Genomic DNA, 17,703 nt, shown 5'->3' with positions numbered 1-17,703 from the left:
GCAAAAAGGAATACAAAAAGAAATTTGCAAGGGATATCAAGATTAACACAAAAAGTTATTACAATTATATTGCTTCCCCAATTCTAACTTTAACCCCAAATCTCCCAACTCCAACCCTAACCTGAGCAGTGGTGCCAATAACACGTTGCAGGATGGCTGCAGTGTCAATCGTCATGTGGTTATTTTATATACAGGAACGGCCATTCAGTGGTGGAAAAAACTTGTAAATGGTGACCAGGATCAGTACTGGTGATGAAAAACGACAACAACTTGCATTTATAAAGCGCGTTTTGCATCCATAGATGGTCCCAAAGTGCTTCACAACCAATTAAATTACTTTTGAAGTGTAGTCATTGTTCTTGTGGGCAAAAACAGCAGCCAATTTCATTACAGAAACGTCTCACAAACATAAATGACTAGTTCAATTTAAAAGAAGCAAGATTTTGGAGAGAAAAAGAGTAGGAGTGAAATATGGGGTTCTGACTGGGAAGAGCTGGTGCAGGTGGCCTGTCATGGGCACTGCTTGGACCCCTGTTGTTTCTGACCTACATAAATGACCTGAATACAGAAACCAATTGTAAATTGGCTTAAGTTTGCATATTTAGCTCTTAAAATAGGAACATAGATGGTAAATTAATTTCAACACTGACAAATGCAAAATATTGAATACTGAGTGAAAGAATGCACAACAGAATATGGAAAAAGAATTGAATTAGCACAAGAAGGCTTTGGAAATGACCTGGGAGGGACAGTAGAATCATGCTCTCTGCTAAAAATGTTTTAGGACTCTGCTTCCAAATTTGGAAGAAACTGTACAGCGCATGCCACAAAGTATCCAGGTGTACCGCATCCTAACCAGCGATCCTTAAAGGTTCTGGGGGAGGTGGGACCAGTTCAAACTGGACGGTTTGCACCTGGGCAGGGCTGGAACCGATGTCCTAGCGGGTGTGTTTGCGAGTGCCCTGGGGGAGGGTTTAAACTAAGATGGCAGGGGGTTGGGGACCTGAGCAGGGGGACAGAGGAAAGGGAAACAAGGATGAAAGCAAAAGAAAGGAAGGAGAAAAACAAAAGTGGCAGTCAGAGAAATCAACGGTTTAAATCAAACATGGCCACAGTAAATAATAATTCTAATAGGTCTAAGAGCGTTAAAAAAAATAAGCCTGAAGGCTTTGTGTCTTAATGCGAGGAGCATTCCTAATAAGGTGGATGAATTGGCTGCGCAAATAGAGGTAAACGAATATGATTTGGTTGGGATTACGGAAACATGGCTCAAGGATGGCCAAGGCTGGGAACTCAACATCCAGGGGTATTCGATATTCAGGAAAGATAGGCAAAAAGGAAAGGGAGGTGGGGTAGCATTACTGGTTAAAGAAGGGATTAACACAATTGTAAGGAAGGATATTAGCTCTGATGATGTGGAATCTGTATGGGTAGAATTGAGAAATACCAAGGGGCAGAAAATGTTAGTGGGAATGGTATATAGACCTCCAAACAGTAAGGCGGAGGTTGGGGATGGCATTAAAAGGGAAATTAAAGAAGCGTGCAATAAGGGCACAGCAGTCATCATGGGTGACTTTAATCTACATATAGATTGGGCCAACCAAATTAGTAACAATACTGTGGAGGAGGAATTCCTGGAGTGTTTACGGGATGGTTTCCTGGACCAATATTTTGAGGAACCAACCAGAGATCAGGCCATCTTAGACTGGGTATTATGTAACGAGAAAGGATTACATAGCAATCTTGTTGTACGAGGCCCGTTGGGTCGGAGCAATCATAATATTATCGAATTCTTCATTAAGATGGCGAATGAAGTAGTTGACTCACAGACTAGGGTCCTAAATTTAAATAAAGGAAACTGCGATGGTCTGAGGAGCGAGTTTGGTAGGATTGATTGGGGAATGTCACTCAAAGGGTTGATGGTGGATAGGCAATGGCAAACATTCAAAGACCGCATGGATGAACTACAGAAAATGTTCATCCCAGTTTGGCACAAAAATAAAACAAGAAAGGTGACTCAACCGTGGCTAACAAGGGAAATTAGGGATAGCATAAGATCCAAGGAGAGGACATATAAATTGGCCAGAAAAAGCAATAATCCTGAGGATTGGGAGCAATTTAGGATTCAACAAAGGAGGACAAAGGGATTAATTAAGAAGGGGAAAATAGAATATGAGAGTAAGCTTGCAGGGAACATAAAAACTGACTGTAAAAGCTTTTATAGATATGTGAAGAGAAAAAGATTGGTGAAGTCAAGCGTAGGTCCCTTGCAGTCAGAATCAGGGGAATTTATAACGGGGAACAAAGAAATGGCTGACCAACTAAATACATATTTTGGTTCTGTCTTCACAAAGGAGGATACAAATAACCTCCCAGAGATGCCGGGGAACGTAGGGTCTGATGAAAGGGAGGAACTGAAAGAAATCAGTATTTGTAGGGAAATGGTTTTAGGGAAATTGATGGGATTGAAGGCCGATAAATCCCCAGGGCCTGATAATCTACATCCTAGGGTACTTAAGGAAGTGGCCCTAGAAATAGTAGATGCATTGTTGATCATCTTCCAACATTCGATGGAATCTGGAACAGTACCCATGGATTGGAGGGTAGCTAATGTTACCCCACTATTCAAAAAAGGTGGTAGAGAGAAAACGGGGAATTGTAAGCCTGACATCGGTAGTGGGGAAAATGCTAGAGTCCATTATAAAAGATGTAATAGCAGAGCACTTGGAAAACAGTGACAGGATCGGACAAAGTCAACATGGATTCACAAAAGGTAAATCGTGCTTGACTAATCTACTGGAATTTTTTGAGGATGTAACTGGTAAAATAGATAAGGGAGAACCAGTGGATGTGGTGTATCTGGACTTTCAGAAGGCCTTCGATAAGGTCCCGCATAAGAGATTAGCGTGTAAAGTTAAGGCACATGGGATTGGGGGCAAGGTATTGACTTGGATAGAGAACTGGTTGGCAGACAGAAAGCAAAGAGTTGGAATAAACGGGTCCTTTTCCGAGTGGCAGGCAGTGATTAGTGGGGTACCGCAGGGATCGGTCCTTGGACCCCAGCTATTCACAATATATATTAATGATCTAGACAAGGGAACTAGATGTAATATCTCCAAATTTGCAGATGACACAAAGCTGGGTGGACGTGTGTGCTGTGAGGAGGATGTCGAGAAACTCCAGGATGATTTGGACATGTTGGGTGATTGGGCAGAAACATGGCAGATGCAATATAACGTGGATAAATGTGAGGTTGTCCACTTTGGTGGCAAAAACAGGAAGGCAGATTATTATCTAAATGGCAATAGATTGGGAGAAGAGGAAGTGCAACGAGATCTGGGTGTCCTTGTGCACCAGTCGCTGAAGGGAGAGGGTTTGAGTACAGGAATAAGGATGTCTTGCTGCAGTTGTACAGGGCCTTGGTGAGACCACATCTTGAGTATTGTGTGCAGTTTTGGTCGCCTTATCTGAGGAAGGATGTTCTTGCCATGGAAGGAGTTCAGCGAAGATTCACCAGACTGATACCTGGGATGGCAGGAATGACGTATGAGGAGAGATTGGGTCGATTGGGCTTGTCTAAGGATAAAGGGTAGGCCATTTAGGACAGAAATGAGGAATTTCTTCACCCAGAGTGGTGAACCTGTGGAACTCTCTAACACAGAAGGTGGTGGAGGCCAGTTCATTAAATATATTTAAGAAGGAGTTGGATATATTTCTTAAAGCTAAAGGAATCAAGGGGTATGGGGAGAAAGCAGGGACAGGATACTGAATTTGGATGATCAGCCATGATCGCATTGAATGGTGGAGCAGGCTCGAGGGGCTGAATGGCCTACTCCTGCTCCTATCTTCTATGTTTCTATGAAGCCACCAAAGAACAGCTAAGTTTCTTAGTTTTAACTTACCTGAATGCGGAGCCAGTAGAAGTATAAGTGCTCCTCCTGGCTCCATTCACCTCCCCCACCCACCGCTCCATCATGGAAATAACAATTGGGCGAATGTAAAACGAGCTGCCGATTTGCTGTCGTACGTTTGGAGCTACCGCCCAAGATGAATTTCACCCCCCGCATTTGATGCCTCAATTCCACACTTTCCACATACCAGGTAAAAATGTTTGCTGTTGTGGACTCTACTCCACCTATTGTTGAAGTTCCTTTTAGACAGTCTACCTGATCATCTCTTTGCATGTCTTTTCAGAGTGGCCTTTATGGGTTCATTTTCTCTCAGCGTTTGCAATGTAATTTGTGCTACTACCATCAGTGTAAAAGAGCAGCAATATCTCATTAGTTTTGCATTAAATTGTAAGGTTTTCCCAACTTGGATCAAAATTTCACAGCATGTGTTTTTTTTTGTCTTGGCAAAAGCTGCAGCAAAGGTAAGAAAAAAATCCAAGCCAGATGCTGGCATGAAGATTGGTCACCCAACATTAGTTTCCAAAGACTATTCATCTTTCTATGGTAATTGTGCAGAAATTGTTGGGAGTGACCTTATGCAACTAACTCCTCTCTCTCATTCTGAGAGGAAAGCTTTTGTCAAGAGTACTGAGAGAGAGTGACTACCATGTAATGCAGAATTTTTTTTAGCCTCTGTTTAAGATTCTGTTGCCTGAGTCTATACTATTCAGTCACGTGCAGTTTTTGATTTGGCTGTTTCTGCAAAAGTTCTAGCAACATTCATATTGGGAGCTTGCAGCATTTTCTGTCAATCCTTATGCATCATGCAGTAGAGCAATTCTGCAACATTGCTGGAGGTGTGATACCGTCCCTGGAATGTTGGCTGGCATTAAGATGGCAGGCTGTATTCAGCACCAGGCCTTATGCAATACTACAGTTTCCATGTACAGGAAACTTTCTGGTATCCGGCACGGATGGGGCCGACGTGTTGCCGGTTCATCAACAATTCCGGATAACCGAACGCTATAGTGAAAGATACAGAGCTCAGAGCTCTGTATAAAGCAACAAACCCTGTTACAGCTTCAAAACAATCGGCACAAGTTGCAAGCGTCTTTGTAGCTTAGCAACAGCTTCAGCTGCACCCTTGCACAGCAACAAATCAATTAAAAAAAGTAACTAAAAGTAAAAAAAGTTACCTGAACCGACTCCTGAATTTTGCCGGTGGATAGAGCGTTCTGGTTATTTAGGGGCCGGTTAATCGAAAGTTTCCTGGACTGGTGTGCCAGATCAGCAATTCACATCTGACATGCAAGTGGAGGAGAACAAAACACTTGACGGTAGCAAAATACTGCGGATGCTGGAAATCCGAAATAACAACAGAAAATGCTGGAAAAACTCAGCAGGCCAGGCAACATCCGTGGAGAGACTGGTGTGCCTTGAAAGTGTTTAATACTCATTAAACATTTTAGACAGCAACATCAGTGTTCAAGAAATAAACTAATCTGCCAGAAATTAGCCCTGAATGAGCCAGTAAACTCACTTAAACTGTCACTCCCTTCATCAACAGCATTCTGCTGTGACCTTGATTCAGATGTCAGTGTAACATTTTGAGATTTTTACCTATTTGTCCTAGAAGGGATTTTTGGTTTAATTTATATTATGTTACTGATATAAAGTCAGATTCAAGTTCCAAAAGGTTAATTTCAGGGAGGCACAAATCATCAGTTATTGGAATACCAAGTGTCAAAGGTGTGTATTCTGACATACTACTTCTGTTTTAAGACAATGGAGGCCAGTGAGCACATTTTCAAGCTTTTTGCAACTTTAATTTTGGATTCAATATGGCCAGTGAGGTGGCATAGCTAAACAGACAATGTAGTTGCTTCTGTTTGCTTCTGTTCCCACACCAAGAGAGATAGTTTGAGCCAGTTTTTGACACTGAAGGGGTAACCAACACAATGCAACACCAGACTAATCTTTTTTTTATTTATATTGGATTTAATCAATAACTAATGAACCGTCTGTTATGTTTCTTATGGAGAAAAAATGGTGTCGCTCCTGTAACTCTCTGCTTCACTCTTGTATTAATTCTTTCCATCTGGCTTCCTCCCTCACTCTGCCCTTCTGCTTGTCTTCCACACACTGTTGGCTGTCACACTTCCTCTCATTGGGGGAAATTTTAACACCCTCTGCCAGGCGGCAGAATGTCTGTTGTGGATGCTCCGCTCAATAAAACCTTGCGGTACAGCAGATAAGGCCCGAAAAGATAAGCACTAATATTTTTGTGGCGCCATCCCCAACAACAAATGTGAGAGCTCATGGGTCTTTGTCACCAAAATAGAAAACATCTATTCAGCTGCTTCTGCTATTTCCCTCCTTCCCCTTGCCACCACGCAAAACCTCTCACCAGACCGCTCCCCCCCCTCCTCCCACTACCCTGAACACCCAACCTGCATTTTCCCCCCCCCCCATCTTCTCCGCAGCCTTCTCTGTGTTCATTCCGTCCTATAGAAGTCCCACTTCCACCTCCCGCAACCTCATTTCCACGAAATAACTTGGCACCCAATTTCCTTTCCATGTGCCCCCATGCTAGCCTTCATTATAAATGGTCCCCTCTCTTCAGGCACTGTCCCCTCCATTTCAAAACCTTAGTCATCACCTCCCTCTTCAACAATCCCACCCTCGACCCTCTTTTTCTGCATGCTACCATCCCATCTCCAACCTCTCTTCCCTTTTAAAAGACCTTGAACATGTAGTTACCTCCCAAATCTGTATCCATCTCTTGTTTGAATCTCTTTTGCAACTCTCCCACACAATCGAAACAGTCCTAACCAAAGTCATGAATGGCACGTGAGTGTGGTCATGATTCGTCATACACTTTGTCCTCCTTGGCACTCTGTGGCCTTTGACACCATCTACCACACCATCTCTTCCAGTGCCTTTTCTCTGATGTCCAGCATGGTTGGACTGTCTTCACTAGTTTTCACCCTTAATTATCTGAGCATAGCAAAAGCATCCTGTACCCACGTCATAACCTTGGGAGTCCCGTTTGGATCCGTCCTTGGCTCCTTCCTCTTAGTCATCCTCTTCTATACGCTACCCTTTGGCAACATCATTCACAGACATTGGGTTGGCATACACATGTACTTCTCTACCAGCTGTCCTTACCCCTCCACAGCCCCTCTGCTGTCAGACTGCTTGTCCGACATCCAGTCTTGGATGAGTCACAATTTACTCAACCTACACATTCAAGGACTGAAGCCATCATCTTTGGCCCTTGCCACAAACTACGTACCCTTACTGCTCACTCCATTTCTCTCCCCAGCCAGCGTATCAGACTAAATCAGACTATTCGTAATCTGGGCATCCTATGTGACACCAAACCAAATTTCCGATCGCATATCCTTTCCCTTGCAAAAACCGGCTACTTCTACATCCATAACATCACCAGCCTCTGACCCTACCTCAGTCCATCTGCTGTTGAAACCCTCATCCAAGCCTTGTCACCCCCAGACTTGACTTTTCTTAAAATTTAAATTTCTCATCCTTATGTTTAAGTCCCTTCTTGGCTTTGCCCTTCTCCATCTCTATAACATCTTCAAGTACTACAGTTGCCCTGAATTCTTCACTCTTCAGACTCTGACGTTTTGTGCAGCCCCTCCACTGCACCCCACCACTGGTGGCTATGCTTCCAGAGATCTAGGCCTCACACTTTGGAATTCCCCCACTAAAAACCTCTGCCTCCTTTTAAGACCCTTCTTAAAATCCATCTCTTTGACCAAGCTTTTGGTGATGGCTTCTAATATATCTCCTTTGGCTCAGCATCTGTTTTTTTGATCCAGCTTCTGAATTGCTTTGGAATGTTTTTCTGTTTTAAAGGTACTACATAAATGCAAGTTGTGATCATCCAACGGTGTTTGAAAAGGAGCACAAAACGGTAGAGATAACTTCGAGGAGATTGGGGGAAAAGTGGAGTTTTTTGTTTTTTTAAAAAACAAAAGTGAGCTGGTGACCTGGCAAGACATGTTATGCAGTAACAAGGCATTGTTCAAATCTAATGGCCCGTAATTTGCAGTCAATAGCGAAGCAAAGGCGTTCGCCGCCGTCCCCGAAGTAAGCTTCCCACAAAGATCTTGCGATCTCTCTGCTGAGAGGTTTGGCTTTTCCAACGTTCAGTTGAGATCAATGTTAGTTAATGGGGAATCCCTAACGCGAGCTGTTGTGATGTCGACAAGCTGTCTAAGCAGCCAATCGCAATGCAGAATCCTCATAGACCGGGAACCCAGAAGTGAATAAGCTCCTTTTATTCTAACTTTTTTTAAATGTTCTGGAGAGCAAAAGAAAGATTGGGGCTCTTGCATGGAGAAAAGGTAAACCTGAACAAACTTTAAAAATCTCCATAGTAATTTTTATTAAAATGGATAAACTTGGCACTCCACAAAATTAAAATTCATTTTTTAGAGCCATGACGTTTGTTTCGCAGTCAATATGCTGTTAAACCCCAGTTACACCTAACCCAAAAGAGTCTATCTTTTTAATATTTAAGGGTATTTAATAGCGATATTACCGCGGAAGAGCAGAAGTTTCACTGGTTGCTGGCTATGGGGTGGGGGGACGCGGCTGATCCACAGCGCAGCTAGTGTCGGAGCAGTGAATGACTGACCGCAACTTCAGGATTTCCGTGTTAGAATGATTTCCGTGTTAGAATGCGCTAAGTCTGAAGTTGCGGTCAGTTTCAAAGGGGTAATAACAGCTGTTCGTTCACTGTTCTTACCCACCGCAAATTCCAGGCCATTATTTTTCTTTGTTTTTTAATCTAAGTCGAAATTACCAGGTAGGTCAATTTAGACATGGCCATCATCAAATCCAAGACCTTATAACTAAATTGCTTGGTGCTAGAAAGGATTTCAACTACATTGTTTACAGTCATATGTTCCATTTAAAATGTGAGTTAGCAGTTACTGTTTTCTTTATGCAATATTTCATGTGAGTTACATGAAGTCATTACAGTATAAAACAGTTCATTTTCCCCCCAATTTTAGGGACCCTTTCCGTGTACACCAAGAACACCTCCGTCAGATGATGACCAATGTTCCAGCTTCTTTGGAACAAGACTTCATGTTAAATGTGACAGGTGGCAAAACCTGCGATCAGGGATGCCCAAGCCAACGTGGCACTAAAGAAGCTGTAAGGGCTAATGACGGGGTATGATAGTTAATATTTCATTACTCTAGTTGAAATTCATGGATTTTGAGTTTCAGGTCAATGATATTCATGACTTTTAGGGCGAAATACTTATAGAAGAAATAGCTTTCCATTATGACATTGCCATGCTGATGTAATTTTTTTTTAAAAACTCAAAAGTTGAGCTGTGAACCTGGACATGTTAGAAATGTTTACAAGTTTAATGGATCTTACATATTCTAATTAAGTTATTGCTAAACTTGATACAGCTTATAGATGTTTGAAATTTTTTTTCGTGCTGTCTTCATACCAGCAAGGCCAAGGTTCCAGGGCCTTTTTGGAACATTAAACTGCAGATTTTCCCCAAATGTAACTCATAGGTTGCTGTTTTAAGATCTTTCATGTTTTTGGTGGTGATAGTGTTGCATATAAATAATGTATGCTAATGACTGCATTCTTCACTTTTATTTAAAGTCCCCTGCTTCATGAAGGCAGATTCTTGCGGAGGTACAATTCTGTAGACACTATAAGTGGTCTTTATTCATTTGTGAGCCTAGACAGTGATTGTTTGCACTGACTCCAACGCAGTCCCTTTGGCATATATTGTTCACTCTGCCTCTTGCATATCTACATGCTGCCCTTTGGTGATTTCATCCACCAGCATGGGGTCAGATTCCACTTGTACACTGATGACAACCAGCTTCTACCTCTACACCAGTTCTCCTTATCCCTCCACTGCCTCTGTTACAAGACTGCTTGTCTGAATTCAGTTTTGGATGAGCTGCAATTTCTTCCAGCTAAAAATTGAAAAGACAGCAGCCATTATTTTTAGGCCTAGACATAAACTCCTCCATACCCTCACCACTAACTCTATTCCCCCTTCTTGTCCACTATTCAGGCTGAACCTAACTACATCCTCTTCGATCTCGAGCTGAATTTCTGACCTCATCTATTCTCCATCACAAAGACTGCCTACTTCCACCTCCACAACATCACTGGCCTCAGTCCCTATACTGCTGAATCCCTCATTCATGTCTTTGGACACAATTCTTCAGGGCTCTCATGGATGACCACCCCACCCCCTGTCCTCAACCCTCACTCAGCTTCAGCTCATTCAAAACTTTGCTGCCCTCATCCTATCACATGAGGTCCAGTTCACCCCTTCCCACTATGCTCACTGACCTATGTTGGCTTCTGGTCCCTGAACACTTCAGATTTAAAACTCTCATCCATGTGATCAATTCTTTCCATAGCTTCCCCCTTCCTTGTTCCCATAATCACCTCCAGCCCTGCAGGAGTGCTCCACTGACTCCACAGTATCCCGATTGTCCGTGTGTCATTCTTCCCCGCCCCCCCCCCCCCCCCGCATTGCTGCAGCAACCCCTCCTGACACTTATCCTTGGGCTGCTGCCGGCAAGACAAGTAGTGACATGACTGACGCTGGCAGCTCATCCAGTTAATATTAATGAAGCCCACTGGGCGACAACGAATTTCTACCCCAAGGTTTCCTTGGGTCAGCCTGTTCACTTAAAGCTATTGATAGTTAAACAAATATTACAGGAAACTTTCTGATATCAGGCACTGACAGGACCGTGCTGGTGCTGTACCATCAAAAGTGCCGGACATACCAGCGTTAATGTTGAAACATACGGAACTGAAAAGCTCCGTGTGAATCAACAAACCCTGTTGCTTAGTAACAGCTTCAAAACAGTCGGCTGCAGCTGCAAGCGTCTCTAGCTGAAGCTGTTGCTATAGCTACAGACCTTGCAGTGCCTGACTGGGGGAAAAAAAAGCAACGAGAACTAAAAAAACTTATAGAAAACGGCTCCTGATTTTTGCCGTTAGATCGAGTATTCCGGACATATAACCTCCGGATAAACCAAAGTTTCCTGTATTTGGTACATTTTGGAGATACGCATGAGATGTAAAGCAGCATATCAGCTGGTGTTCAGAAAACAAATGCTACAGCAGCTCCAGCTTTCTTATATCTTAGCACTGACAGAATGCTAAGAAGCTGCCTGATTTAACAGCTGCTTTGGAGTTAAATAAGTAGAGAAGATATACTTAGTACCTGTAATCTCCACAGATAGTTGAAACAACTTCTTCAGTTCTGTATGTTATATTTAGGTCAAGGAACTACTCTCACTATAAATGCCAGGCATTAAATGAAAGTGCATACATCTATTACAAGAGGCCAGGCTCTAGGAAATATTTGAGTACATTTCGTGTAATGTTACCAACATGCTTGAATATCTCCAACATCTGTTGAGCCTCTGGATAAAGCTTAGCTTCATTTATGTTCATATAACAACTATTTTGATCTTTCATGATCCATTCACATTGGGTCTATTGGACAAAAACTGTTTGTTGTCTAGCTGTACCAAGACTATTTGGAAAATAAGCCTTCATTGTTTTTAACTAAGACTTCAAGTTGCTTCACAAGCTATGTATAGTCTGCTCAAATCTCATTCAATGTGTGATGAAATAATCAATGGCCTTGGTTTCAGCTCATGGGAGGATGAGTTAACAGCCATGTGGCTTCCATTGATGTTTTATAGATAGCTTTATTGATGCTAAACACGCACTTGCAGTAGAAACAAAGCATTTTTTTCCTCTTGGAAAAATTATTTGCTCTTTTATTGGACACTAGCTGGAGTACCCGGCATTGCCGAGGGAACTGAAGAACCCTCTGCCATGTTTATAAAACTGTTTATAAAACTGTTGGGATTGAAGAACTCTTGCTAAGCACCCAGGAGGTGGTTCTTTAACTTCGTTTTTTGTTAATGGGGATGGCCAGTAGCCATATACTCCAGGTTTTACAGTTTTCCTTCGATGTGAATTTGGAGGTAGCAAGCAGAATTATAATTTTGCAATGTTATCATTGACATTAATGAGAGAGAGAGAGAGGGGGAAGGAGAGAGAGAGAGAGAGGGAAGGGGAGAGAGAGAGAGGGAGGGGGAAGGAGAGAGAGAGAGAGGGAGGGGGGAAGGAGAGAGGGGGGGAAGGAGAGAGAGGGGGAAGGAGAGAGGGGGGAAGGAGAGAGGGGGGGAAGGAGAGAGAGGGGGGGAAGGAGAGCGAGAGGGGGGGGAAGGAGAGGGGGGGGAAGGAGAGAGGGGGGAAGGAGAGAGAGGGGGGGAAGGAGAGAGAGAGAGGGGGGAAGGAGAGAGAGAGGGGGGAAGGAGAGAGAGAGAGAGGGGGGGAAGGAGAGAGAGAGGGGGGCAGGAGAGAGAGAGGGGGGGAAGGAGAGAGGGAGAGAGAGGGGGGAAGGAGAGAGGGGGAAGGAGAGAGAGGGGGAAGGAGAGAGAGGGGGAAAGAGAGAGAGAGAGAGAGGAGGGGGAAAGAGAGAGAGAGAGGAGGGGGAAAGAGAGAGAGAGAGAGGCGGGGGAAAGAGAGAGAGAGAGAGGGGGAAGGAGAGAGAGAGGGGGAAGGAGAGAGGGGGGGAAGGGGAGGAGAGGGGGGGGAAGGGGAGAGAGAGAGAGGGGGGGAGGAGAGAGAGAGAGGGGAAGGCGAGAGAGAGAGAGGGGGAAGGAGAGAGAAGGGGAAGGAGAGAGAGGGGGAAGGAGAGAGAGAGGGGGAAGGAGAGAGAGGGGGGGAAGGAGAGAGAAGGGGAAGGAGAGAGAGGGGGAAGGAGAGAGGGGGAAGGAGAGAGGGGGGGAAGGAGAGAGGGGGGGAAGGAGAGAGGGGGAAGGAGAGTGAGGGGGGGAAGGAGAGAGTGAGGGGGGGAAGGAGAGCGAGGGGGGGAAGGAGAGAGTGAGGGGGGGAAGGAGAGCGAGGGGGGGAAGGAGAGAGAGAGGGGGGAAGGAGAGAGAGAGGGGGGAAGGAGAGAGAGAGGGGGGAAGGAGAGAGAGAGGGGGGGAAGGCGAGAGAGAGAGGGAAGGAGAGAGGAGGGGAAGGAGAGAGGGGGAAGGAGAGAGAGAGGGGGGGGAAGGCGAGAGAGAGAGGGGGGGAAGGCGAGAGAGAGAGGAGGGGAAGGAGAGAGGGGGGGAAGGAGAGAGAGAGGGGGGAAGGAGAGAGAGAGGGGGGGAAGGAGAGAGAGAGGGGGGGAAGGAGAGAGAGAGGGGGATAGAGAGAGAGAGAGAGGGGGAAGGAGAGAGAGGGGGGAAGGAGAGAGGGGGGGAAGGAGAGGGGTGAAGGAGAGAGAGGGGGGGAAGGAGAGAGAGAGAGAGAGAAGGAGAGAGAGAGGAGGGAAGGAGAGAGAGAGAGAGGAGGGAAGGAGAGAGAGAGAGGGGGGAAGGGGAGAGAGAGGGGGAAGGAGAGAGGGGGAAGGGGAGAGGGGGGAAGGGGAGAGAGAGAGAGAGGGGGAAGGGGAGAGAGGGAGGGGGAAGGAGAGAGAGAGAGGGAGGGGGAAGGAGAGAGAGAGAGAGGGAGGGGGAAGGAGAGAGAGAGAGAGGGAGGGGGAAGGAGAGAAAGAGAGAAGGAGGGGGAAGGAGAGAAAGAGAGAGGGAGGGGGAAGGAGAGAAAGAGAGAGGGAGGGGGAAGGAGAGAGAGGGAGGGGGAAGGAGAGAGAGGGAGGGGGAAGGAGAGAGAGGGAGGGGGAAGGAGAGAGAGGGAGGGGGAAGGAGAGAGAGAGGGAGGGGGAAGGAGAGAGGGAGGGGGAAGGAGAGGGGGAGGGGGAAGGAGAGAGGGAGGGGGAAGGAGAGAGGGAGGGGGAGGGGGAAGGAGAGGGAGGGGGAGGGGGAAGGAGAGAGAGAGAGAGGGAGGGGGAAGGAGAGAGAAAGAGAGGGAGGGGGAAGGAGAGAGAGAGGGAGGGGGAACGAGAGAGGGAGGGGGAAGGAGAGAGGGAGGGGGAAGGAGAGGGGGAGGGAGAAGGAGAGGGGGAAGGAGAGGGGGAGGGGGAAGGAGAGGGGGAAGGAGAGAGGGAGGGGGAAGGAGAGTGTGATGAAATATTCCATTCATCACTGCCTGTGACTGTGGTTGGTTTCAGGTTTCTCCTCACCATTGTATTGTGTATTGGAATGAATGGAATGTGTTGTGTGTAGGGCTCCGCCCATACCTGGCCTCTATGTGAGCCAGCTCAGTCTGGCCTCACAGCCAGTACTGCAGACCTCCAGGGAAGATACCTCTCTCCACTGCGTGTTATCTTCTAAGTTAATAAAAGCCTTGTTTTGTTTCGCTAACATCGAGTCTCGGGATTATTGAGGCACATCAATTTTATTAACTTATTTTTCAACACAATGGATCAACTCCTGAAACCCGAACGTTTGGATTTGGATCAGCATGCTCCGGACGCATCAGCACGCTTCGGACACTGGTTTATGTGTATGGAATTCTTCCTGGACAATTCCGCAGCCGTCAAAGACGCTACGAGTATGAAACTCGGAATTCTGCGGAATTGGGTAAGCCACCGGGTTTACCCCCTCATCCAAGACGCCGACACGTACCTGGCCGCCTGCGACATCTTAAAGGCGCATTACCAGCAGCCTACGAATGAGGTGTATGCTAGGCATCTGCTCGCCACTCGCGCACAGCGACCTGGGGAATCGGTGGAGGAGTTCCTAGGCACCCTGAAAATGCTTGGCAAAGACTGCAAGTGCCGAGATGTAAAAGCCGCAGTGTACACCGACGAGCTTGTTCGCGATGCCTTTATCACAGGCCTCAGCTCCACTTACATCCGGCAAAGACTGCTGGAAAAAACGGGATTGGACCTGAAACAGGCTGCGGACACCGCGCGATCCCTGGATGTGGCCCAGAGAAACTCGGACGCCTACTCTTCAGCCCGCGCCGTCCACGCCGCCACGTGTGCACCAAGGGCGCCGCCATCTTGGAAGGCATCTTCCCCGCCCGGCAGCCCGACACCGTCGGGGCCCCGCTCTCCCCCCAGAAGCCCTACGACAGCCGCGACGCGTCGGGGACCCAACTGCTACTTCTGCGGGCAGCCAAAGCACACCAGAAACCTGTGCCCGGCGAAAGGCACCACCTGCTTTAAGTGCGGTAAGAAGGGGCACTTTGGGAAGGTGTGCAGAGGGAACCCCGCTGGAAAACCAAATCCCGCCACCGCCGCGTGTGCGCGGCCATCTTGGACGCCATCTTGCCCGACCTCGTGGGGTCCGCCATCTTGTGAGCAGACAGCGCGGACGCCATCTTGTCTCAATCAGGGCCCTACAGTGGCATCGGTCACAGTGGACCAGACCAGGCCCCACCCGCTATCCAAATCAATGGTGGACATCGAGGTAAACGGGTGCGGGGTTAAATGTTTAATTGACAGTGGAAGCACGGAGAGTTTTTATCCACCCGGAACTGGCACGACAACTCTCCCTAAAGGTGGTCCCTACTCGGGGTACCATCTCTATGGCTGATAAAACCCAGACATCGACCATTCTGGGTTACTGCACGGTACAATTGTCCGTTAACGGACTGTATACGATAATTTTAAAGTATTAATCATGAAGAATCTATGCGCGAGCGTGATCTTGGGCCTGGATTTCCGGTGCAACCACCAAAGCATCACGCTCAAGTACGGTGGGTCCCAGCCGCCCCTCACAGTGTGCGGCCTGGCTACCCTGAAGGTAAAGCCGCCTTCGCTATTCGCGAACCTTACCCCTAACTGCCGGCCAATAGCGACCAAAAGCAGGAGGTACAGCTGGGAGGACAGGCGGTTTATCGCAACCGAGGTAGACAGGCTCCTGAAAGAGCGCATTATTGAATGCAGCAACAGCCCGTGGCGCGCCCAAGTGGTGGTGGTAAGGGGTAGCGAGAAGAAACGGATGGTGATCGACTATAGCCAAACGATCAACAGGTACACCCAACTAGACGCCTACCCGCTACCCCGCATATCAGAAATGGTGAACCAAATCGCCCAATACCGGGTGTTCTCCACCATCGACCTCAAGTCAGCGTACCACCAGCTCCCTATCAGACCAGAGGACCGCCCGTACACCGCCTTCGAGGCGAACGGACGCCTCTACCAATTCCTCAGAGTCCCCTTTGGGGTGACGAATGGGGGTCTCGGTCTTCCAGAGGGAGATGGATCGCTATGGTCGATGACCACCACTTGCAGGCAACCTTCCCCTACCTCGACAACGTCACCATCTGCGGTCACAACCAGCAGGATCACGACTCGAACCTCGAGAGGTTCCTGAAAACCGCACAAAAACTCAACCTCACCTACAACGAGGACAAGTGCGTTTTCAACACCACGCGCCTCTGCATACTAGGCAGCGTGGTGGAGAATGGGGAAATCGGACCAGACCCCGACCGATTGCGCCCCCTACGGGAGCTGCCCCTGCCCAACACTCCCAAAGCCCTGAAAAGGTGCCTGGGGTTATTTTCTTATTATTCCCAATGGGTCCCCAACTACTCCGACAAAGCCCGCCCCCTCTTGAAAGCATCCTCTTTTCCGCTCTCTGCTGAGGCCCACGCTGCCTTCAAAAGCATTAAGCAGGATATTGAGCGGGCCACGCTACAGGCAGTGGACGAGAACACTCCATTTCAAGTGGAAAGTGATGCGTCTGACTTTGCCTTGGCGGCCACCCTCAACCAGGCGGGGCGGCCCGTAGCTTTCTTCTCGAGGACCCTCCAAGGGCCCGAGATCAGACACTCCTCCGTGGAAAAGGAGGGCCCAAGCCATCGTGGAGGCAGTGCGCCACTGACGCCACTACCTAGCCGGCAAACGCTTCACCCTACTTACCGACCAGCGGTCGGTAGCGTTTATGTTCAATAATAAACAGAGGGGGAAGATCAAAAATGATAAGATTCTTCGGTGGCGGATCGAGCTCTCCACCTTCGAGTATGACATCATTTACCGGCCAGGGGCCCTTAACGAATCCCCAGATGCCCTCTCACGAGGGATGTGTGCCAGCGCCACCGGGGATCGGCTACAGACCCTCCACAACGACCTCTGCCATCCAGGGTCACGCGGCTGTTCCACTTCATAAAGTCCCGCAACTTACCCTGCTCGATTGAGGAAGTTCGGTCTCTGACCAGGAACTGCCGCACTTGCGCTGAGTGCAAGCCTCGGTTCTACCACCCTGATAGAGCCCACTTAATCAAAGCTACACGGCCCTTTGAGCGGCTCAGCTTAGATTTCAAGGGCCCCCTCCCGTCCGTCGACCGCAATGTTTACTTCCTGAACATTGTGGACGAATACTCCCGGTTCCCATTCGCCTTCCCCTGCCCAGACATGACCAGCGCCACGGTCATTAAATGCCTCAACAGCCTGTTCTGCCTGTTCGGTATGCCGAGCTACATCCACACGGATAGGGGGGCGTCCTTCATGAGTGAAGAGCTACGCCAGTACATGCTGTCCAGGGGTATCGCCACGAGCCGTACCACCAGCTACAACCCCCGGGGTAACGGTCAAGTGGAGCGAGAGAACGGGACAGTATGGAAAGCAGTCACTGTAGCTCTAAGGACCAAGGGCCTCCCTATCTCCCGCTGGCAGGAAGTCCTCTCAGATGTGCTCCATTCGATACGGTCGCTATTGTGTACTGCCACTAATGCCACGCCTCATGAACGAATGTTTAGCTTCCCCCGGAAATCCACCTCAGGCGTATCCATGCCGTCATGGCTCTCCACCCCGGGTCCGGTATTCGTGCGAAGGCATGTGAGGGGCCATAAGACGGACCCTCTCGTGGAGCCAGTGCACCTACTCCACGCCAACCCCCAATACGCGTATGTCCGGCACGCCGAC

The 17,703-nt window shown here is 47.8% G+C and overlaps 1 protein-coding gene across 3 annotated transcripts in view; it reads left to right on the top strand.

Moving 5' to 3' along the window:
* mlf1 (myeloid leukemia factor 1) overlaps positions 1-17,703 on the top strand; it is a 116,060-nt gene that overhangs the window by 7,006 nt on the left and 91,351 nt on the right. Inside the window, exons 2-3 of one of the 3 annotated variants that reach the window (XM_085990434.1) lie at positions 4,362-4,454; positions 8,933-9,095. In XM_085990434.1, coding sequence (XP_085846560.1) covers positions 4,362-4,454; positions 8,933-9,095 — 256 coding nt within the window. Of the gene's footprint in view, positions 1-3,861; positions 4,102-4,361; positions 4,455-8,932; positions 9,096-17,703 lie in introns of those variants that run through there. The other 2 variants (XM_085990436.1, XM_085990435.1) reach the window with 2 other exon arrangements.

This window comes from Somniosus microcephalus, chromosome 6 (genome assembly GCF_052327205.1).
Source record: "Somniosus microcephalus isolate GS21.2 chromosome 6, FLI_Smic_1.0, whole genome shotgun sequence".
Lineage (NCBI taxonomy): Eukaryota > Metazoa > Chordata > Chondrichthyes > Squaliformes > Somniosidae > Somniosus > Somniosus microcephalus.
This window is presented reverse-complemented; position numbering and strand designations above follow the sequence as displayed.